Source organism: Theropithecus gelada, chromosome 3 (genome assembly GCF_003255815.1).
Source record: "Theropithecus gelada isolate Dixy chromosome 3, Tgel_1.0, whole genome shotgun sequence".
In the NCBI taxonomy this organism is placed as follows: Eukaryota; Metazoa; Chordata; class Mammalia; order Primates; family Cercopithecidae; genus Theropithecus; species Theropithecus gelada.
In genome coordinates this window covers 68,378,280-68,402,719 of record NC_037670.1, presented here as the reverse complement: position 1 = coordinate 68,402,719, position 24,440 = coordinate 68,378,280, and the positions used below count along the sequence as shown (strand labels likewise).

The 24,440-nt window shown below is 45.2% G+C and overlaps 1 protein-coding gene across 5 annotated transcripts in view; it reads left to right on the top strand.

The window, feature by feature from the left end:
- Nucleotides 1–5,678: 5,678 nt before the first annotated feature.
- Nucleotides 5,679–24,440, top strand: part of OGDH (oxoglutarate dehydrogenase) — a 96,823-nt gene continuing 78,061 nt past the window's right edge. For 3 of the 5 annotated variants that reach the window (XM_025381113.1, XM_025381114.1, XM_025381112.1), the window contains exons 1-2: nucleotides 5,679–5,832; nucleotides 21,473–21,721. In XM_025381113.1, the coding sequence (XP_025236898.1) occupies nucleotides 21,500–21,721 (222 nt within the window). In that variant the 5' untranslated portion in view covers nucleotides 5,679–5,832; nucleotides 21,473–21,499. Of the gene's footprint in view, nucleotides 5,833–16,029; nucleotides 16,141–21,472; nucleotides 21,722–24,440 lie in introns of all 5 variants that reach the window. The other 2 variants (XM_025381111.1, XM_025381115.1) reach the window with 2 other exon arrangements.

Sequence of the window (24,440 nt, the reverse complement as noted above, 5' to 3'; positions counted from 1 at the left end):
GTGGTGCATGCCTGCAGTCCCAGCTACTCAGGAAGCTGAGGCAGGAGAATCGCTTGAACCCAGGAGGCAGAGGTTGCAGTAAGCCAAGATCGCACCACTGCACTCCAGCCTGGTGACAGAACGAGACTCTGTCTCAAAATAAGTAAATAAATAAAATAACAATATTAGCTGGGCGTGGTGGTGTGCACCTGTGGTATGGTCCCAGCTACTCAGGAGGCTGAGGCAAGAGGATCACTTGAGCCTAGGAGATCAAGACTGCAGTGAGCCATGATCACACACCACTGCACTCCAGCCTAGGTAACAGAGTAAGACCCCGTCTCAAAACAAGCAAACAAACAAACAAAAAAGAAATGAAAACCTACAAAATGGGAGAAAATATCTGCAAATCATATATCTGATTAGATTTAATATCCAGAATATACAAAGTACTTCTATAACTCAATAATAAGAAAACCCAATTTAAAAATGGGCAAATGACTCAGATGGACAGCTCTCCAAAGAAAATATACAAATGGACAAGCAGCACATGAAAATACGCTCAACATCATTAGCCATTAGGGAAATGCAAATCAAAACCACAATGAGCCATGGATGGTGGCCCACACTTGCAGTCCCAGCCCAGGAGTTCAAGGCTGCAGTGACCTCTGATTGTGCTCATGCACTCCAGACTGGGTGGCAGAGTGGGACTCTACCTCTAAAAAATAATAATTTCTAAACCACAATGAGATACCAACTCATACCTATTTAGTATAGTTGGCTGTAATAAATTTTTTTTTAGAGATGGGGTCTTACTATGTTGCCCAGCTGATCTTAAACTCCTGGCCTCAAGCAATCCTCCTGACTTAGCCTCCCAAAGTAGTGGGATTACAGGCATGAGCCATTACACCTCACCAAATGTTTTCTTTGGGGAGTGGGGAAGTGGGAGAACAGGGTCTTGCTCTGTGCCCAGGCTAGAGTTCTGTGGCATGATCATAGCTCACTGCAACCTCAAGCTCCTGGGCTCAAGCAATCCTACTGTCCTAGCATTCCAAATAGGCAGGACCACAGGCATGTGTCACCACTCCTAATTTTTTTTTTTTTCTGTAGAGACAAAGTCTCATTGTGTTGCTGAAGCTGATAATCCTCCTAATTTGGCCTCTTAAAGTGCTGGGATTACAGGAGTGAGGCACCATGACTGACCGATAATAATTTTTTAAAAAATAGAGACAGTAAAAAAAAAATAGAGACACACCTGTAATCTCAACACTATGGGAGGCTGAGGCAGCAGGATCGCTTGAGGCCAGGACTTCGAGACCAGCTTGGGCAACACAGCAAGACCCTGTCTCTACAAAAAATAGAAAAAATTAGCCTAGCATGGTGGTGCGTGCCGGTTGTCCCAGCTACTCAGGAGCGTGAGCTGAGAGGATTGCTTTAAGCCCCGGAGGTTGAGGCTGCAGTGAGCTGTGATTACACCACTGCACTACAAACTGACACCTTGTCTCAAAAACAAACAAACAAACAAAAAAGGTGTGGTCACTGTGGGAATTTATCACTTCCTGAAAAAGCTAGACGGAATTCCCATATAACCCAGCAATTACACTCCCAGGTATACAGGCAAAAGAATTATAAACAGATGTAACCACAGGACCAGTTCAATCTGGTTCAGCTTTTTTTTTTTTTTTGAGATGGAGTTTTGTTCTTCTTGCCCAGGTTGGAGTGCAAAGGCGGGGTTTTGGCTCACTGCAACCTCCGGCTCCTGAGTTCGAGCGATTTTCCTGCCTCAGTCTCCCAAGCTGGGATTACAGGCACCCACCCATGCGTGGCTAATTTTTTTGTGTTTTTAGTAGAGATGGGGTTTCACCCTGTTGGCCAGGCTCATCTTGAACTCCTGACCTCGGGTGATCCACCCACCTCAGTCTCCCCAAGTGCTGGGATTACAAGTGTGAGCCACCGCGCCCAGCCTGGTTCAACTTTTATCAGTAACAAAATGATGAGTTGTTTCTCAGTTATAATAGATCCCCAGGCTGCAAGTCATGTAACCTGAGCATGCCCAGATGAACCAAGCGTGCCTGATAACTGACCCTGGTGTCGGTGGGAACACAAAAGTCAACCATAGGCATGACTTAAGCACTTAAATGGAGAAATGGACACCAAATTAGGAAGCATGGGGCGTCCTGTTTTGCTGCAATATGAACTCAAAGATCCAGCATTGCCTCTTTGCATGACCCAAACAGATCATGCCTTGTTGTATTTTCCCATCTCCCTCATAGTTGCTCTTTGCCTATAAAACCTGCCCCCAGATTCCATCTCGGGGAGACAAATTTGAGTGTTGCCTCTGGTTTCCCTGCTGGTCGACCTTACAATAAAGCCTTTTCTCAAAAGCTGATGACAGTATTGGCTTCTATGTGTGTCTAGCAGTGAGCCCATTGCTTGGTAACACAATTGGCTCAAACATTTATAAGCCAATGTTCATTGCAACATTATTCAAAATAGCAACAAAGCAGAAATAACCCAAGTGTTCATAAACAGATGAATGAATAAACAAAATGTGGTATATACATACAATGGAATATTATTCAGCCATAAAAAGAAATGAAGTTCTGGCCAGGTGTGGTGGCTCACGCCTGTAATCCCAGCACTTTGGGAAGTCGAGGTGGGTGGATCACTTGAGGTCCGGAGTTCAAGACCAGCCTGGCCAACATAGTGAAACCCAATTGCTACTAAAAATACAAAGAATTAACTGGGTGTGGTGGCAGGCGCCTATAATCCCAGTTACTTGGGAGACTGAGGCAGGAGAATTGCTTGAATCTAGGAGGCAGAGGTTGCAGTGAGCTGAGATGGCACACTGCACTCCAGCCTGGGCAACAAGAACAAAACACCATCTCCAAATAAATAAATAAATAAATAAATAAATAAATAAAAAATAAGATAGCCAGGCATGGTGGAGCGTGCCTGTAGTCCCAGCTACTTGGAAGGCCCAGGCATCAGAATTACTTGAACCTGGGTGGCGCAGGCTGCAGTGAGCTGAGATGGTGCCACTGTCCTCCAGCCTGAAACTGAGGGATATCGTGTCTCAAAAATAAAATAAAATAAAATAAAATAAAAAGAAATGAAGTTCTGGGCCAATGCTACAACATGGATAAACCTTGACAACCCCATGCTCAATGAAACAAGGTGGACACAAAAAGACATATATGGTATGATTCCACTGACATAAGGTAATTGAGTAACCAAATGTATAGAGACCATATAATAGAGGTTACCAAAGGAGAGCAGGACAGGAGGAGAGGGGGAAATAGGAAGTTATTGCTTAATGGTTACAGTTTCTGTTTCAGGTGATGAAAAAGTTTTGGAAATAGAGTGATGATGGTTGCACAATATTGTGAATGTAATTAATGCCACTGAATTATACACCTAAAAATAGTTAAAATGGCATTAAAAAAAAAAATACAGTATCTTGCTCTCTGGTCCAGGCTGGAGTGCAGTGGTACAATCATAGCTCACTGCAGCCTCAATCTCTCAGGCTGAAGAGATCCTCCTCCTGCCTCAGCCTCCTACAACTAGCTGAGACTACAGGTGAGTGCCACTACACCTGGCTAATTTTCTTGATTTTTAGTAGAAATGAGATCTTGCTGTGCTCTCCAGGCTGATCTGGAACTCCTGAGCTCAAGTGATCATCCCGCCTCCACCTCCCAAAGTGCTGGGATTACAAGTGTGAGCCATTGCACCCAGCTGCAAATTTTTAGTACATAAATTTTTACCGTATTACAAAAAAAAAAAAAAAAGGAAAAAAGAATACTGAAGTTTATACCCTGGTCTCTTACCTTCTTCCAGTCTCTAGATCCTTGTCACATACATTAGCCTAAGTTTGTTCTATCATAAGCACTTATACGCCCCCTTTTTGGGTGTGTGTGTTTGTTTTTTGAGACGGAGTTTCTCGCTCTTGTTGCCCAGGTTGGAGTACAATGGCATGATCTCGGCTCACTGCACTCTCCACCTCCCGGGTTCTAGCGACTCTCCTGCCTCAGCCTCCTGAGTAGCTGGGATTACCAGCTACTGCGCCACCACGCCCAGCTAATTTTCGTATTTTTAGTAGAGATGGGGTTTCCCCATGTTGGTCAGGCTGGTCTCGAACTCCCAACCTTAGGTGATCCGCCCGTCTCCGCCTCCCAAAGTGCTGGGATTACAGGTATGAGCCACCACACCCGGCCTATACTCCCCATTTAAAACACAAAAAAACACCTCTTTGACTTTTCCCTTTTATAAGTCGCTTTAAGTCTATATCATACCCACCGTGGGTGGCATAGCTTTGGTCTGAATACTGGCCCAATTGAGATATCTGTGTTCTCTATGGGACTATCGTGCTTGATGGATCGCTGTTCCTCGTCACCCCAATATCTGCTGCTGTGTGCCACATGACAAAATCCTTGTCTTGAAGTAGTTATCTTCTTGGGAAAATATATTCAGGAGAACATTCAAGACAGTCTGCAACAGCGTTTCCCTAATGTCAGTTATTTGGATGCTGCCTTCCTATACTAGTATCTACAATGGTTAACATCTTCTTTAAATAGAACCATTTATTGGAAAAAATTTTTAATGTAAATAAGAAAACCAGTATTACCTGCCACAAATAACAAAGATAAACTGTCCAAAATCATGAATACAAAGCAGTTTAAGGTCTAGCTTTATATAATAATATTGCCCACTGAAAGCTTTGAGCCTAAAGTCTGATCTCTGTCTAAAAGGGAAAGAAGAAAAAGTGAGGTTAAAGATATGAATATGAAATGAGGTTTTCTCCTGGCTGTAAGACTGAACAAGTGCAAGGGACTTTCTCAATATGTGAGTGAATATAATTTGCGATATTATTTAATCAATTCTGAGATACTTTTCCCCCAATTTTATTACTTTTATTATTATTATTATTGAGACTGATTCTCACTCTGTCGCCCAGGCTGGAATGCAGTGACGCGATCTCGGCTCACTGTAACTTCTCCCTCCCGGGTTCTAGCTATTCTCCTGCCTCAGCCTCCCGAGTTGCTAGGATTACAGGCGCCCGCCACCACGCCCGGCCTTTTAAAATTTTTGGTAGAGACTGGGTTTTGCCCTGTTGGCCAGGCTGGTCTCGAACTCCTGACCTCAAGTGATCCGCCCGCTTCGGCCTCCCAAAGTGCTGGGATTACAGGCTTGAGCCACCGCGCCCGGCCTTTCCCCAAATTTTAATACTTTAAAATAGGGAACATCTTACAATCAACAGGTTGTGACAGGTTAATTAGCCGCGTTTTATCTTTGATAGGTAGCTCTAAAGTCAAGACAACTCGGGCAAGATCCCGGGCAAGATTCCAGCACTGCCTATTGTCATTTGTAGACCGGGGACAGGAATACCTATCTCACAGGCTGTTAGACACAATAGCGCCGGTGAAGCGCTTGTCACAAAGCCTGACCCAGGACAATCTCAAAAACGGAGATTCTGTTATTTAAATTGTTTATTTTTGTGCGCTAAGTTTCACATCAACCCAACTGTCTCTTGATAGGTTCCTACCAGGCACTAGAGATATGTTTTAGAAATTACTTATGATCGTAGGAGCCGCTGGAAGTCCATACACTCAATCTTATCGCTCTAGCGGAGCAAACAGCTGCGCTCCCGCCGGCCCAAGCTTCCGCAACTGCGTAGTCGGCGCTGTGACGTCCGGCGCGGCTCTGTGACGTCACGAATCGGTTCACTGTAAGAGGGGAGGGCCTTCTTCTCCAGGGGAGGGCTACGTGTTGACGCCATACGCCAGGGCGGGGCCGAGAGTTTAGAGCCCCGGAGTGGGGTGTCGGCGCCTCATTCGGGTGGAGCTCAGCCGGAGACAGGTAACCTTGCGCTGTCGCTGCGCCCGTCTCGGTGCTGGGTAGCGCGGCGCTTGGCGGCCCGGGGTTGGAGATCGCGGTAAAGGGCGAGGCCGCCGCGCCCTTGGTGCTGCGGGTGCCGCGGTGACAGGGGAGTGGAGCTGGATGGAGTGGGGCTGACGGAGGGTGGTAGGAGGGACGGGACCTGATGGATGGCCGCGGTAGCCAATGGCGCCGCGGGGCCCGCCCGGCGGGCGGAGATTGGCGGGTACGAGCGCGCTCCGAGGTCGCGCGGGGCGCGGAGCGACGCGCCATTGGCGGTGGTAGAGCGAGGGGCGGGCGCGGCGGCGGATGTGAGGGAGAGGGCGGTGCGTCCGCAAGGGTGACCCCCAAGGTCGCCGCGGGCGTCACGTGGGCGGGCAGCTCTCCGGCGGCGTCCTTCCCGACCGGGACGCACTCTCCTTCCCGCCTGTGAGGACCGCGTCGCTTTGTCCGAAAGATAGTGTGGCCTGCTCGAGTCGCGTCGGAGCATCTAGCCTTGGGGTGGCCCTGGGTGGGACTGCCTGTTTAGATTACGGCGCAGACCTTGGCCCCGCCCCCACACCTGCTGCCCAAAGTTGGGACGAACAGATTGACTGAGATGAACCTTGTTTTCCGTAGAAACATCTTTCAAGCACCATTTTCCCTCGAAAATGTATCAGACCATGGATATGAGTTTTAACCTACTGAGATTTAATAGAAAACTTGCCGTGCCCTCGCCCTGACCCGAGTGCGTCCCACCTGCCATCCCCATCCCTTTGCCCAGAATATAGGACTTCGTGTTAGGGTTTCCTTGTGCCTTGTCTTGCAGTCCGTACCCTGAGGCTGATTTCCAGGTACACTGCTCTGAACAGCTGGGTTTAGGGTGGGTGGCATAGGATAAAGCCTTTTTGTATAAGGCAGCATTAGTTGCAACAAACTGTACTTTGCCGTGTAGACCTAGGAGAGTATATACCACTATTGTAGTTTTGTAAATTAGCTGAGGACTGGATCTTGGAAAGTTGAATAAAGGTCACTGTATGCTCATTTTTTGTTGTTGTTGTCTTGTTTTGTTTGAGATGGAGTCTCACCCTGTCGCCCAGGCTGGAGTGCTGTGGCACGATCTCGGCTCACTGCAACCTCTGCCTTCCTGGATTCAAGTGATTCTCCTGCCTCAGCCTCCCGAGTAGCTGGTATTACAGGCACGCGCCTGGCTAATTTTTGTATTTTTAGTAGAGATGGGTTTTCACCACCTTGACTAGGTTGTTCTCGAACTCCTGACCTCTGGTGAGCCACCCGCCTTGGCCTCCCAAGGTGCTGGGATTACAGGCGTGAGCCACTGCACCCGGCCCCTCATTATTTTTTTTTAAGCACACTTTTCACATTTCAGTTACTTTTTCTGTTTAAATAATATTTTTATTGGGATAAAATTCACATACCATGCAGTTCACCCATTTGACGTGCACAATTTCAGCCAGTCGTGGTGGGTCACGTTTGTAATCCCAGCACTTTGGGAGACTGTGGAAGGAATATCGATTGAGCTCAAGAGTTCAAGGAGACCACCCTTAGCAGCCTAAGTGATACCCTGCATTTACAAAAAATAAAATTCTCAGGGTATGGTGGCATATACCTGTAGTCCCAACTACTCAGGAGGCTGAGGTTGGAGGATGGCATGAGCCAGGGGAGGTCCAAGCTGCAGTGAGCCATTATTGCACCACTACACTCCAGCCTGGGTGACACAGTGAGATCCTGTCTCAACAAAAAAAACAAACCGGGCGCAGTGGCTCACACCTATAATCCTAGCACTTTGGGAGGCCAAGACAGGTGGATCCCCTGAGGTCAGAAGTTTGAGACCAGCCTGGCCAACGTGGTGAAACCCCGTTTCTACTAAAAATACAAAAGTTAGCAGGGCGTGGTGGCGTGGGCCGGTAGTCTCAGCGGGAGGCTGAGGCAGGAGAATCACTTGAACACAGGAGGCAGAGGTTGCAGTAAACCGAGATCACGCCACTGCACTACAGCCTGGGTGACAAAGGGAGACTCCAGGTCAAAAAAAAAAAGGAAAGAGAAAACTACAGTATCATCTACTTTTTAGATTTTTAGGTAATTTTTATTTTGAGATCATTGTACAAATTACTGATAAATTTATTTTAAGAACAGTAAAATTTTAAGAAATTGTACATAAAAATTTATTCTATGCAGTCAATAGTACAGAGAGATCCTGTGTTCCTTTCCCACTTCTCTAACATTGTGCAAAACTGTAGTAAATATCACAACCAGATGTTGACATTAGTAAAATTCAAGATACAGAATATTCCAATCATCACAAGGATCCCTTCCATTGCTTTTTTATAGCCACACCCACATCCCTCCCATTCCCAGTCTTTCAACTCCTGACAACCATTGATCTGTTCTCCATTTCCCTAATTTTGGCATATTAAGAATGCCAAATAAAGGGATTCATAGAGCCTTTTGGGATTGGTTTTTTCCACTCAGATTAATTCCCTGGAGAATCATCCAGGTTGTTGTGTGTACCAGTAGTTCATTCCTTGGCCAGGCACAGTGTCTCACGCCTGTAATCCCAGCAACTTTGGGAGGCTGAGGCAGGCAGATCGCTTGAGCCCAGAAGTTCAAGCCCAGTCTGAGGAACATAGTGAGACCTCATCTCTACAAAAAAAAAAAAAATTAGCCAGATGCAGTGGTGCGTTCCTGTAATCCCAGCTACTCAGGAAGCTGAGGTGGGAGGATCACTTGAGCCTGGGCTGTAGTGGCTGCAGTGAGCCAAGATCGCGTCACTGCACTCCAGCATGAGTGACAGTGAGAACCTGTCCCAAAAAAAAAAAAAAAAAGAAAAGTACTTCATTCCTTTTTATTGAAGCTGGGCTATGGATGTCCCACCGTTGGTTTATTTATCCATTAAAAGACATCTTTACTGTTTCCATTCTGTGGCTATTACAAATAAAGCTGCTACAAACCTTCATGTACAGGTTTTTATGTGAACATGAATTGACATTTCTCCAAGATAAATGCCCAGGAATACAATCACTAAGTCATAAGTCGTAGTGCATGCTTAGTTATTAACAAACAGCCAAACTGTTTTCCAGAGAGATTGTACTATTTTGCATTCACACTGGCACTGTATGATCTTGTTTCTCCACATACTTGCCAGCGTTTGGTGATGTTACTTTTTTTATTATAGCCATTCCATAGATGTGTAGTAATGTCTCTTTGTGGTTGTAATGTGCATTTTTCTGATGGTTAATGATGTTGAACATCTTTTCATGTGCTTATTTGCCATCTGTCTATTCTCTCTTTTCTTGGAAAAGATAGGATCTTGCTATGTTGCCCAGGCTGGTCTTGAACTCCTGGGATAAACTGATCCTCCTGTCTTGGCCTCCCAAAGTGCTAGGATTTCAGGCATGAGCCACCATACCTGGCCCCTGTATACTCTTGGGTGAAATGTCTGTTTATATTTTGTCCATTTTGTAATTAGATTGTTCAGTTTTTGTTAACTGTTGAGTTTTGAGAATTTCAAATGTATCCTAGATACCAGCGCTTTGTTGGATATGTAGTTTGCAGATATTTTCATCTTTCTTTGTTTGAGACGGAGTCTCGCTCTGTTGCCTAGGCTGGAGTGCAGCGGTGCGATCTTGGCTCACTGCAACCTCCGCCTCCTGGGTTCAAGCGATTCTTCTTTTTCAGCCTCCCAAGTAGCTGGGACTACAGCCACGTGCCACCACCCCCGGCTAATTTTTTTGGTATTTTTAGTAGAGACTGGCTTTTACTGTGTTAGCCAGGATGGTCTGGGTCTCCTGACCTCGTGATTGACACCCCCTCAGCCTCCCAAAGTGCTGGGATTACAGGCGTGAGCCACCACGCCCAGCCACCTTTCTTTATTATATTTATTTATTATTTTTGAGACAAGGTCTCACTCTGTCACCAGGCTAGAGTAGAGTGGCATAATCACAGCTCACTGCAGCTTCTACCTTCCAGGCTCAAGCAATCCTCCCATCTCAGCCTCCTGAGTAGCTGGGACTGCAGGCACGTGCCACCATGCCTGGCTGTTTTTTTTGTTTTGTTTTGTTTTTTTGAGATGGAGTCTCACTCTGTCGCCCAGGCTGGAGTGCAGTGGCGCAATCTCAGCTCACTACAACCTCCGCCTCCCGGGTTCAAGTGATTCTCCTGCCTCAGCCTCCTGAGTAGCTGGGACTGTAGGTGCGTGCCACCACGCCCAGCTAATTTTTTTGTGTTTTTAGTAGAGACAGGGTTTCACCATGTTAGCCAGGATGGTCTCGATCTCCTGACCTTGTGATCCACTCACCTTGGCCTCCCAAAGTGCTGGGATTACAGGCGTGAGCCACTGCGCCTGGCTTGTTTTTATTTTTGTTTTTTGAGACAGTCTCACTTTGTCGCCCAGGCTGGAATGCAGTGTTGTGATCTCAGCTCACTGCAACCTCCACCTCCCAGATTCATGTTATTCTTGCACCTCAGCCTCCATATAGTAACTGGGACTATAGGTGCCTGTCACCACACCTGGCGAATTTTTATTTTTTTAGTTGAGATGGGGTTTCACCATGTTAGCCAGGCTGGTCTCAAACTCCTGACTTCAAGTCATCTGCCCGCATCTGCCTCCCAAAATGCTGGGATAACAGGTGTGAGCCACCGGGCCCAGCCACCTGTCTTTTTTTTTTTTTTTTTTGGGGGGGGGGGACAGAGTCTCGCTTTGTTGCCCAGGCTGGAGTGCAGTGGCGCGATCTCGGCTCACTGCAAGCTCCGCCTCCCGGGTTCACGCCATTCTCCTGCCTCAGCCTCCTGAGTAGCTGGGACTACAGGCGCCCGCCACCGCGCCTGGCTAATTTTTTTGTATTTTTAGTAGAGACGGGGTTTCACCGTGGTCTCGATCTCCTGACCTTGTGATCCGCCCGCCTCGGCCTCCCAAAGTACTGGGATTACAGGCGTGAGCCACCGCGCCCGGCCCTGTCTTTTTTTTTTTTTTTTTTTTTAGGGGGGATGGAGTTTTGCTGTTGTTGTGCAAGCTGGAGTGCCATGGCATGATCTGAGCTCACTGCAACCTCCACCTCCCAGGTTCAAGTGATTCTCCTGCCTCAGCCTCCCAAATAGCTGGGATTACAGGCATGCGCTGCCACGCCCGGCTAATTTTGTATTTTTAGTTGAGACAGGGTTTCTCCATGTTGGTCAGGCTGGTCTCAAACTCCCAACCTGGGGTGAACCGCCCGCCTCAGCCCCCCAAAGTGCTGGGATTACAGGCATTTTTTTTTTCTTTTCTTTTCTTTTCTTGTATATAATGCACTATTTCTCTCTGGCTTCCTTCAAGGTTTTTTTTGTTGTTGTTGTTTTGGGGGGGGGTTTGTATCGAGTTTTCTGAATTTGTTTATGATGTGTCTTGGTGTGCATTTATTTGGGTTTATTCTGCATGGGGTTCTTTGTGCCTTTTTGCCAAATTTGGGAGATTTGTAGCCATTATTTCTTTGAATGTTTTTCCAGCCCCTTCTTCTGCCTTCGTCTGGGACTCCAATGACATAAATATTAGATCTTTTGTTATTTTCCTGAGGCCTTGTTCTGTCTTCAAGTTCAGTGATTTCCTCTGTCTTCTTTATTCTGCCATTTAACCCATGCTTAAGTTTTTTTTCTTTTGCTTAGTGCATTTTTCAGTTCTGAAATGTCTATTTTATTCTCTACATCTTCTCTTTGCTGAAACTTTTTCATTTGTTTCAAGCATGTTCATAGTTGCTCGTGGAAGCATTTTGAGGATGCCTCTTTTAGAATCTTTGTCAGATAATTCTAAGTCTGTGTTATCTTGGTATTGGTGTCTGTAGATTGTCTTTTTTTGTTTTTTTTTTTTTGAGACGAAGTTTCTCTCCGTCACCCAGGCTGGAGGAGTGCAGTGGCACAGTCTCAACTCACTGCAAACTCCCGGGTTCAAGAGATTCTCCTGCCTCAGCCTTCCAAGTAGCTGGGATTACAGGCGTGTGCCACCATGCCAGGCTAATTTTTGTGTTTTTGTAAAGATGGGGCTTCACCATGTTGGCCAGGCTGGTCTTGAATTCCTGACCTCGAGTAATAACACCCACCTCAGCCTCCTGAAGTGCTGGGATTACAGCTGTGAGCCACCACCCCCAGCCAAGATGATCCTGGCCCTTGATGTAAAGAGTGATCTTTGACTTACAACCTGGACATTCTGGGTGTTATGTTATGGACTCTTGATCTTGTTTAAATCTCTAAGTAATGCAGGCTTCCTCTGCTGGGGCAGGGAGGGGCTGCTTCCTCATTGTTGCTGGGTAGGGTGTCTGGGGGAAGGGATTCCTTGTTACTGCTGTATGGCTGTAAGAGTTCCCCATTAGGCCTTGGTGATACCACTCTGCCTGGGAAGGGAGGGGTGCTGCTTCATTACTGCTGGATGGGATTGAAATCCAGACTCCCTGCCTGGTCTCCACTGACTTATCAGGGAGTGAGTTGCGGAGGACTCATTACTCACCAGGTGGGGATGAAAGTCCCTGATCTCTATTCTGACATCAGCTGAGTGGAGTGAGGAAGTTTCCTGTGGAGTCTGGCTGCAGTAGAGCAATTGTTCTTTAAAACTTTAAAAGTGTTCCATCTTGCTGCTCTTTTCCTGGTCCTTTGGCTAGAGAGAACAGGTTTCTGTTTGTAGTTTTCTTTTTTTTTTTTTTTTTTTTTTTTTTGAGACGGAGTCTTGCTCTGTCGCCCAGGCTGGAGTGCAGTGGCCGGATCTCAGCTCACTGCAAGCTCCGCCTCCCGGGTTCCCGCCATTCTCCTGCCTCAGCCTCCCGAGTAGCTGGGACTACAGGCGCCTGCCACCTCGCCCGGCTTGTTTTTTGTAGTTTTAGTAGAGAGGGGGTTTCACTGTGTTCACCAGGATGGTCTCGATCTCCTGACCTCGTGATCCGCCCGTCTCGGCCTCCCAAAGTGCTGGGATTACAGGCTTGAGCCACCGCGCCCGGCCTCTGTTTGTAGTTTTCTTTGTCTATACCTATTGGCATTTCTGGATTGTAGGCTTCTCCAGTACCTAGGTCTGAGACATATGAAGCAAAAAGAAAATCAAGGACTCAGTGCTCGGCCAGGTGTGGTGGCTCATACCTATAATCCTAGCATTTTGGGAGTCCAAGATGGGCGGATCACTTGAGGTCAGGAGTTCGAGGCCACCTTGGCCAACATGGGGAAACTGTCTCTATAAAAAATACAAAAATTAGCCACGCATGGTCATGTGTGCCTGTGGTAGTCTCGGCTACTTGGGGGACTGAGGTAGGAGAATTATTTGAGCCCGGGAGGTCCAGGCTGCAGTGAACCGAGATCATGCCACTACACTCTAGCCTGGGCAACAGAGCAAGACCCTGATAAAAACAACAACAACAACAACAACAAAAAACTCAATCCTCTTTCCTTGGGTCCTCTGGTTCCTAGCCGGTCTGCTTCCTTCTCTCCACCCTTCAGAGTCTTGTTTTGTCTTAAATGTAGTACCTCGTGTTTTTAGCTATATTTAGCAGGAAACAGACCTTTTATATATGCTTTAATGAGATGTTGAAAAATTGTCCTGCTTTCCATAAAGATTTAATATCAATACCTTTTAAAAGTGCCTATTTATGTACACCCTCCCCTGTCAACCTATTTATACCACTTCAGTCATGGGCATCTCTGATGCCATGGGACCATGTCTCGGGGAAGGGGCAGAACAGTCTTCAGACCTATATACTGAAGCATACTCAGGGATCTGATTAGAGAGGTGTCAGTCACTACCAGTGGTGATGGCCCATGATTGGTGAGCTAAAAAAGCTTCTGTGCTAAATGATGGAGACAGCCTACTAATGTTTTGGAAGTTACCAGTTGACCACCACTCCAAATTAGCTAATGTTTAGGTTTAAATATCTTGGAAACTTGAACTTTTTTTTTTTTTTTTTTTTTTGAGGCAGAGTCTTGGTCTGTCGCCCAGGCTGGAGTACAGTGGTGCGATCTCAGCTCACTACAAGTTCCGCCTCCTGGGTTCACGCCATTCTCCTGCCTCAGCCTCCTGAGTAGCTGGGACTACAGGTGCCTGCCACCACACCCGGCTAATTTTTTGTATTTTTAGTAGAGATGGGGTTTCATCGTGTTAGCCAGGATGGTCTCGTTCTGCTGACCTCGTGATTCGCCCGTCTCGGCCTTCCAAAGTGCTGGGATTACAGGCGTGAGCCACCGTGCCCGGCCAGAAACTGGAACTTTTTATATCACTAGTTTGCCTTTTCTTTTCTGCACATACTCCCTCTCTCTCTCTTTCTCTCTCTCTCTCTCTCTATATATATATAGATATATATATAGAGAGAGAGAGAGTGTGTGTGTTTTTTTGAGACGGAGTCTCACTCTGTCGTCCAGGCTGGAGTGCAGTAGCGAGATCTCAGCTCACTGCAGCCTCCACCTCCCAGGTTAAAGCGATTCTCCTACCTCAGCTTCCCAGGTAGCTGGGACTACAGGCGCCCGCCACCATGCGACGCAACTCATTTTTCTGTAGTTTTAGTAGAGGCGGGGTTTCACCATGTTGGCCAGGCTGGTCTCAAACTCCTGATCTCAGGTGATCCACCCACCTTGACCTCCCAAAGTACTGGGATTACAGGCATGAGCTACTATACCCAACCATTTCTTTAGTCATAGATATATCTTCAAGTTTTCAAAGTGCTTTCATATTTGTGTTACAGTTACAAAAAGACATTATGAGGAGGTTAGGAGTAATTACTGTCTCTACTTTATGGCCCAGGAAAGCTCACATGGTGACTTGGTGTCACGAGGCCTCTGTACTTACAGGCTCAGTAATTGTTTCCACTAGCAACCGAAAAAAACTTTGCAGTTTAAAAGTAATCCTCACTACTTCCCTGTCCCTCAGCTTTTGTGTAATGAGGTGTCACTAGTGAAAGATACTAAATTCTTTGAGATTCTCAGCCAATAAGGGAGAATTGATAGCTGTACTCTGTATATGAGTTCTTTGTATTACTACTAAAAAATAATTGCAGGCATGAGATAACAGCCATAGGTTTGTAGCAAATGCTGTGTTCATGATGCATCAGAAAGATTGAGTCCGAAACTGAAAAAAAGAAAGTGGATGAGTTGTCCTTTAAAATGGTTGCCAGCTAACACTCATAGGGTATAAGGATCATATAATGATGTGTCGTTTTTTTTCTCTCAAAGACTCATTTGCTGAGAAACAGCAGACTGTTTTTGCTCGGTCTTGCCTTTTTAATTACCCCTCTACCTAGCCAACGTCATATTGATAGGCGTCAGTAGTCAGTTTATTTCCCTCATTCTTTGTGCCCTGGGATAGGGTGCCTCCTGCCCAACTGGGGAAATTCAAGGCATAGACCTCAAAGGCTTCGTGTTTCAGACAGAACCCTATTTAAGTATATCATTTCCTAAGGGCAGGGCATTTAACACCTGAAAACTAATTTTCCTTTGGTTTTTACTTTTTTTCTTTTTACAGCTTACTTTTCCCAAATGTATGTGTTTATTCTTGTATCTTGAAATTAATGAATTACAACTTGTATCATTTTCATGTGCAGTGATAAGTTCAGTTACATTTTTTCTTACACATTTAAAAAAATAACTTTATTGAGACGTAATTCACATACCATACAATTCACTCATTTAAATTGTAAGGCGAATGTTTTTCAGTATATTAGAGGATTGTGACACCATCAATACAATCTAGTTTTAGAGCATTTTCATCCTCTCCTCCCAAAAAGAAAGCCCTGTATCCACTGAGTCACTCCTCATCCTCCTCTCATTCCTCTGCCCCAGCCCCGGGCAACCACTAATCTACTTTCTCTCTGTATAGATTTGCCTATTCTGGAATGTGATATTATTATAGGTATATAGGTTTTTGTCCATGATTCCTGGTTATAACTCCCATAGCTCTTGTTATTTCCTAAGTGACTAAAATAAGCTTGTATTTTGTTAAAGTATTTATCCTTGGTTCCTGAAGTAGCTTCCAAACAGCTTCAGAGTGATAAAGGTGAAAGACAGTCTTTCGTTATAATGTTGGGGTGCTTTAGGCCCCAGAAGCAGGCCTGTGGCACTCCTTTCACCTGCTGCTTTTTCTCCCCGAGGGAGGCCATAGAAACTAAAAATATACTCTAATATTCCTCCACTGTTCTGTCTTGGAGCCGGCCATAAAGAAATTCTCTGACCTACCTTGTCTGATTGTAGGTCACAAGACACCCACTTTAGGAGTTCTGCCTCACACGCACAGGAAGGAATCCTGCACAGAGAGACCAAGAAGAATCTGAACAAACAGGCCTGGCTGGGTTTCCCCACTCAGTCTGTTGGTATTAGATCATACCCTTTTTGTCTGATCACATATCTACGTGGTTATCTATGCTTCAGTCATGTGTATCCAAAGAAGTCTCCATAAAAGGCCCAAGATGATGGGGTACAGAGAGCTTCTGGATAGCTGAACATGTGGAGACTCCTGGAGGGTGGCATGCCTGGGGAGGGTATGGAAACTCCATACCCTATCCTACACCTTGACCTGTGCAACTCTTAATCCACATCCTATGTTATATTCTTTGAAAAAAACAGTAGATGTAAGTAAGTGTTTCCCTGAGTTCTTAGAAATTTATTGAACCAAAGGAGGGGGTCATGGGATCTCCAGTTTCTAGCTGGTTGGCCAGAAGTACAAGTAAGACAACTGGGGGCTTGCTATTACATCGAAAATAGGGGGCAGCCTTGTGAGATTGAGCTCTTGACCTGTGGTATCTGATGCCATCTCCAGGTAGGTAGCAGCAGACTTGAATTGCTTATTGGTAGGGAGAATTCCTCATACATTTAGTCACAGAAATCTTCTGTGTTGATTGTTGTATGAGAGCAGAGGAATAGACTCATAATGTCTTTTGCATCTGCTTCTTTTTACTGGGCATAATGTTTTCAGGGTTCCTCCAGGTGGAGCATGCGCCAGCACTTCCTTAGTTTTCATTGCAGAATGCTATTATATTCTCTAGATATAACACGTTTTGCTTATCCATTCATCAGTGATGGACATTTGAGTTGTTTCTACTATTTGACTTTTACCAATAATGCTGCTATGGGCATTTGTGTACAAGTTGTTTGTGGACGTACATTTTCATTTATCTTGATTATATATCTAGGAGTGGAATTGCTGAGTTATATGGTAACTTTATGTGTTTATTGGCTATTAGTATATCTTATTTGGAGAAATGTCTATTCAAATCCTTTGCCTACTTTTTGATGGAGTTGTTTTTTTTACTGTTGCATTACAAGAGTTCTTTATATATTCTGTATGTAAGTTCCTTATCAGATAATTGCAAATATTTTCTCCCATCTATATCATTTCTTTCTTAATAAGTTATTTGAAGCACAAAAGTTTTTTATTTTTTATTTTTTTGCTTATTTTGAGACAGAGTCTCATTCTGTCAACCAGGCTGGAGTGTGGTGGGGCGATCTCAGCTCACTGCAACCTCTGCCTCTTGGGTTCAAGGGATTCTCCTGCCTCAGCCTCCCGAGCAGCTGGGACTACAGGCGTGTATGACCACGCCCAGCTAATTTTTGTATTTTTAGTAGAAATGGGGTTTTGCCATGTTGGCTAGGCTGGTCTTGAATTCCTGACCTCAAGTTATCCACCTGCCTCAGCCTCCTAAAGTGCTGAGATTACAGGCGTGAGCTACCGCTCCTGGCCAAGTTTTTTATTTTGATGAAATCCAATTTGTGGGTTTTATTTTGTTGTTTATACTGGTGGTGTCATAACTAAGAATCCATTGCTTGAACCAGGGTCACAAAGATTTACTTCATGGAAGTTATAAAACTTCTAAGTATCTTACAGTTTTATCTCTTACACTCAGGACTTTGATCAATTTTGAATTTTGTATATGACTGTGTGACTTCATTCTTCTTTACACGTGGAGCTCTAGTTGTCCCAGCACCTTCATTTGAAAAGACTGTTCTTTTCCTCACCGAATGGAGTTGGCACCCATTTAAATAGAAATATTCTTTTAAACCAAGTTTGTCCAACCTCCAGCCCATGGGCCACATGTGGCCCAGGACAGTTTTGAATGTGGCCCAACACAAGTTCGCAAACTTTGTTAAAACATTATGGATGTTTTTGCAATTTTTTTTTTTGTAAGCTCATCAGTTGTCGTTAGTGTTAGTGTATTTTATGTGTGGCCCAAGACAATTCTTCCAGTGTTGCCCAGGGAAGCCAAAATATTGGACATTCCTGTTTTAAACCAAAATTCAAAACACTTAGATATTTTGGACAGCTCAGAGGCGCTTTCAGAAAAAGCGTTTTAAACAATTGAATGTCTCTACCAAATAACGTACTATTCTTAAAGTTGACTTAGTATCAGTTACAGAATTCTAAGTTGAATTTCAAGACCTAATGTTGACTGGCCTGCAGTTTTCCTTCTTCTTGTATTTAATATATTTTGTTTGTTTTTTATTTTTTTAGAGATAGGGTCTCGCTCTGTCACCCAGGCTGGAGTGGAGTGGCACGATCATAGCTCACTGAAGCCTTGACCTCCTGGGCTCAGGCGATCCTTCCACCTCATCCTCCTGGGTAGCTGGGACTATAGACATGTGCCACCATACCCTGATAGCTTTTAAATTTTTTGTGGAGACGTGGTTTCACTACCAGGCTGGTCTCAAACTCCTGGCCTCAAACAGTCCTTAAGCCTTGACATCCCAAAGGGCTAGGATTATAGGCATGAACCACTGTGCTTGGCTTTTAATATCTTCTTATGCCATTTTATGTAGGAGAGAAAGGTGAAGAATGGGTATTTACCAGAATTGGAAATTTGCGTTAGTGTTGGCTCTGTGGGTCTGTCAGTGTGGACAGCAAACAGCCGTCCTGGCTGTTCCTGGGTGGAGTTGGGGATGTTGAGCCATCTGCTGAAAGGCACCTCTTCCCATGAGTCATCTTAAAGAAAGTTTAAAAATCTCAGCTGGGCATGATGGCTCATGCCTATAATATCAGCACTTTGGGAGGCCGAGGCAGGCAGATCACGAGGTCAGGAGTTTGAGACCAGCCTGGCCAACATAGTGAAACCCTGTCTCTACTAAAAATACAAAAATTCGCCAGGTATGGTAGCACGCACCTGTAGTCCTAGCTACTTGGGAGGCTGAGGCAGGGGAATTGCTTGAACCCGGGATGGGGAGGTTGCAGTGAGCCGAGATCACGCCACTGTACTCCAGCCTGGACTACAGAGCGAGACTCCATATCAAAAAAAAAAAAAGTCTAGCTGTCCTGGCAGCTCTGCTGGGCAGCACCTAACTGTTTGTCAGATTCAGTGATTGCGGATAGCAAAATGTCATGATTTACTTAAACAGGATCATGTTGAAGGGGGCACTTTGGGAAGAACAGATGAAATGGGTGTTTTACAGTTGTCAGTTTGGTGCCTGTTTAATTGGGCTGTTGCAGCAACTGAATACTGATAGTTAATGAGGTGATGCTATTGTTTTCTGGGAGAAACCCAACCCAGAGGCAATTGGGTGTTTAATGTTGCCTAGATAATGATATTAAAGGAAAAAAATGAACATTTTCCTTTGAGCCTGAGAAATAAAAAATAAAAAAAATAGCATAAAACGAAGCAACAGTAGTATTTTTGCTGTCAATGTTAGGGCTCTTTGTTTCCCTTAAATATATCAGTGGAAAAAGTTGGAGTGTAGTTGGAGGTAGGAAGAACTACTGAATTAACTTAAAACTTTTGATTTCTAAAGTAAAAACCCAGGAGTAAAGATTGCATTCCCTAATTATATCCAGAATATATTGCTTGTTTACCTTTAATTTGTAAGGAGCAAGTTTTTGTTTGTGTTGTTTGTTTTTAAAGAATATGTTCTGCTGTTTCCTCTTGCTGACCTATCTCTTCTCAGTGGAGCAGGCCAGAGGTGAATGCAGGACACTCTGAGCCCTCTCTCGGTGTCCCTAATGCGTATCCTGAGCATATTTGGGCCAAGAGGAAGTTTCCAATAAATAATATAGAAGATATTTTGTGTAACAATTCACGCTATGTTTCAGAGCTTGGATTTCCTTCGGGTAGGTGTGGACACGGGGTATAGTTCCAACTTTACAACCCGGGCGCCTGCTTTGAGACAAATTCATGAGCAACCATGTAGGCCAGCAAGCACCTTTTTTCCCACAGGCAGCGTCCTTGTGAACTTTCCTCTTGGATCCTGACTCTGCTGCTAGTAGCCTGTGACCTTGGATGAAATGTAAGGGAATGGAAACTGAAGCTATCTGTAAAGTGAAAGAGCTGATGCCTGCCTTACAGGGAACCTCTGGGTTTATGCATGAGTCAGATGTGTGGAGTTACTCACCATGGAGGACTCAGGGCAGGCAGGCATTATTGAACTGCTCCACGTGCTCTTTTCAATCTTTGCAGGGCCCACCCATGTCTCCCTTGCTCAGACCTGGCTCCCCATGGCTTATGAAAGGGGGCTGAGTGCAGGAGGTGGCGGGTGGGACACTGGACATTCCTCTGTGGCTTTTCCTTACCCTTCCTAGTACCATGAGATTCTGGCTCTTCCCATTTCTGTTTCTGCCTATGGGTCCTGCCACATGCAGTGCCTCCTCTTCCCTCCTCCCCATCCATGTCCTTTTACCCTGAGACACACCCACCTGGAAGGAGCCCGTCCTCTTACAGGTCTGCTGGCATATTCCGCGCCTCTAAAGTACTCAGTCGTTCCTCTGCAATCTTTTGTGTGTTGTTTTCCCTCTGCTCAAGGGTGAAGTGAGAGTAAGGAAAGTATTTTTCTAATTTCTTTGTATGTTCCGTAATATCGTAAGTACAGCAGGTACTTAGTAGTTTCTGGACAGATTAGAAATGTTTTTCTTATTCTAATTAATCCTAATTCTAAATTAATTAATCCTTGTTGCCTTTTTTCTAATTGTTTTATATATATATAATATGTAAATTTAAAGAACATGGTATGTTTATCATCTCAGCCCTTAAACTAGATTTAATTTTATTTATTTATTTTTTTTTGAGACAGAGTCTCACTCTGTTGCCAGGCTGGAGTACTGTGGTGCAATCTCGGTTCACTGCAGCCTCCGCCTACCAGGTTCAAGCAATTTTCCTGCCTCAGCCTCCCAAGTAGCTGGGTCTACAGGCACGCACCACCACACCCAGTATTTGTATTTTTAGTAGAGATGTAGTTTCATCATGTTGGCCAGAATGGTCTCGATCTCCTGACCTCATGATCCACCCGCCTCGGCCTCCCAAAGTGCTGGGATTACAAGCGTGAGCCACTGAGTCTGGCCAAGATTTAAATTTTTAAGTGAAGATGGTAATATCTGCAACTGTACACTAACCTTCCTTGGACTAGCACAGGCATCCTGTGTTAGTAGGTGCAAGAGTGTGTGAGTTTCACACAGTCATGGCTCTGTTGTGCTCTCAGGCACATGAACTGGTGGCACTGAGCAGGTAGTATTCTTGTGAATGTATTTATATGCCAGGGTCTTTCTCCTCAACAGTTAAGAGTTGAACAAGTTTTGGTTTTTTGTTTTTTGTTTTTTTCTAGTAGCTTTTTAAAAAAAATTATCCTTTCTCTAGAGCATCAGGATCTGGTAGCCTTGTCTCTTAAATGCTCATTTTTAAAATCTTTCTTTCTTTTCTTTTTTTTTTTTTTTTTTTAAATACAGGCAGTTGTGAAAAACTTCAGGACAAAAATGTTTCATTTAAGGACTTGTGCTGCTAAGTTGAGGCCGTTGACGGCTTCCCAGACTGTTAAGACATTTTCACAAAACAGACCAGCAGCAGCTAGGACATTTCAACAGATTCGGTGCTATTCTGCACCCGTTGCTGCTGAGCCCTTTCTCAGTGGGACTAGTTCGAACTATGTGGAGGAGATGTACTGTGCTTGGCTGGAAAACCCCAAAAGTGTACATAAGGTAAGGCTCGCAGGGCCGTGGGTCTACCTCATGTTGGTGCGTTGGCCTGTTCCTGACTGGTCACCAGGTAAGTGTGTGCGTCCTGAGGAGTCAGCGGGCAGGCAGGCAACTGAAGCGCCGTACCAACCACCACATCTGTATCAGACCCAGCATGGCCCCAGCAGAAGCCATGGTCCCTGGATTGGCGTCCAGCGGTAGACACTGCACTTAACTCTGCGAGGATGTGAAGAAGCATGTGTGTGACCCTCCAGAATCTCCACAAGGGCTGCCTCAGGATGAAGCCTCTGAAGAAAGAAGAAAGAAAGAAAGAACGTGTGTGGAAAAGAGCAGGACCTTAGGAAGCTCCTCCATTCTCTCTGGAGAGGATACTTTCATATGTAACATGCCTTAGTCACCTCATGTAATTTCTGTATGAATGGCCTTTTAGATTATTATGTTCCTATTTTTTTCCTGTTTGTTTCTAACTTCTCTGTATTACATATAAGGGCATTTTCTAAACTTTTCACCACATGATTGCTGATGTAAGTCATGTCTTGTTTTTTTTGTTTTGTTTTTGTTTTTGTTTGTTTTGTTTTGTTTGAGACAGAGTCCTGCTGTTGTCCAGGGTGGAGTGCAGTGGATCTTGACTTGCTGCAACCTCTGCCTCCTGGGTTCAAGAGATTCTTGTGCCTCAGCCTCCCAAGTAGCTGGGACTACAGGCACACGTCACCATGCCTGACTAGTTTTTGTATTTTTAGTAGATACGGGATTTTACTCTCTTGGCCAGGCTGGTCTCGAACCCCTGGCCTTAAGTGGTCCACCCATCTTGACCTCCCAAAGTACTGGGATTACAGGCATGATCCACCACGCCTGGCCAAGTCATGCCTTGTGACAGAATTCCTTTATTCTATTTTGAGCCAATGAATATTTATAGGTTTTGCTAACCATTCCTTGATTTTCAGGGAAAGCAGCCAGCCTCCTGAAGGAATTGGGAAAGCAGCATAGTATAGTAATAAGAGGGTGGGTCCCAGCGTTTCCAAGCTCCTGTGTGTCATCTGTAAGAGGTTGGGAGAATGAAAGGAGGTAGCATGAGCAAGACACTCAGCTCGGAGGCCATGCCTAGCCAACATTGCTTATCTTCACTGTGAATTTGGCTTTTTTTCCTACTCTTGAATCTTGGGGGCTTATCGCCAAAAGGTAGTTTGCTTCCACTGGGCTTCTGCTAACAAGCTTTCCCTTTAAGTATTAGTGACACTTAGGAATTGTTTTTTTTTAATTTAGCTAGGTGTGGTGGCACATGCCTGCAGTTCCAGCTACTCCACAGGCCGAGGCGGGAGGATTGCTGAAGCCCAGGAATTCGAGGTTACGGTGCGCTATGATGGTGCCACTGCACTCCATCCTGGGCAACAGAGGGAGACCCAGTCTCTAAAATTTAAAAAAAAAAAAAAGGTGCAGGGGAGCGTATATTCCCGTGACTGCTGGGCCACCAGGCCCCATTTTTTCAGGAATGCCGCTTTGTCTCAGCCTTATTGCCCAGCAGTGGTGGGACTCTAACCCAATCCTTCCCTGTTTCCATGGCAACCTAGGAGCAGCATTGCTTCCTGGGCAAGGTGAGACCTGGTTTTCTGTAAGAAATCTGTAGTTTATTTCCCTAGTCTGTAAACAAATTACCCAAAAGAAGTGCTGTGTGAAACTGGCCCCTGCTTTTAATGTCATGGATGTTACTGAAGACTGTGGTTGCAGATTGTGGCAGATTTCTCACACACACACACACACACACACGACTACAGCTGTAGATTATATCTAGAATAAAACTGAACCCTGAGGTTTCAGAATCAAGGACTGTTATGTGCACAGGCCTATTCTTTTACCTTCCTTTTCTCAAACATAACCTTTTCTTGGAACCAACCAAGTTGTTTTCAGTGATGTTAGGATTTGGAGTCAGTAGCTCCTAAATGACAGTGCCTAGTGTCTGAAAGGTGAAGAGCACCTGGCTGAGACTGCATGTCCTTGTGAAGGTTTGGTCCTCAATGATTCGTGGGTAAGAGGTGCACTCTGTGAGCGGTGTGGCCACAGTGCTGTGGACACTGGGCCTGCTGCCATCATAGCTGCTCCTGCTGGAAGCCTTTGAAGATGGTTTTTGTAGGGGCATGCTGGCTTTATGTCTTTATGCCTGTTTCTGTTGCCAGGAATCTCCAGGGGGCACCGTGTGGTACTCACATGCATGCTCTACTCCTCCCTGCTTGTAGAGGGGAGGGGACAGGATGGTTAAATCAGTGGGCGTGCCCTCCAGCAATCCCGGTTGTCATCTGGCAGGGACTTCTTCACTCCTCTGCCGTCCCAGACGACAAGGTGGGTCCTCTTTAAGTTGCATTAGGCCCAGTATGTGGTGTGTGCATGTTTTTCTTTCTTTTTTTTTCGATACGGAGTCTCACTCTGTCACTCAGGCTGGAGGGCAGTGGTGCGATCTCGGCTCACTGCAACCTCTGCCTCCCAGGCTCAAGTGATTCTCCTGCCTTTAGCCTCCTGAGTAGCTGAGATTACAGGCCTGTGCCACCACGCCTGGCTAATTTTTGTATTTTTAATAGAGACGGGATTTCACCATGTTAGTCAGGCTGGTCTTGAACTGCTGACCTCATGATCCACCTGCCTTGGCCTCCCAAAGTGCAGGCGTGAACCACAGAGCCTGGCTGTGTGCATGTTTTTCAAGGGAGATAATCCATAACTTCTGTCCAATTTT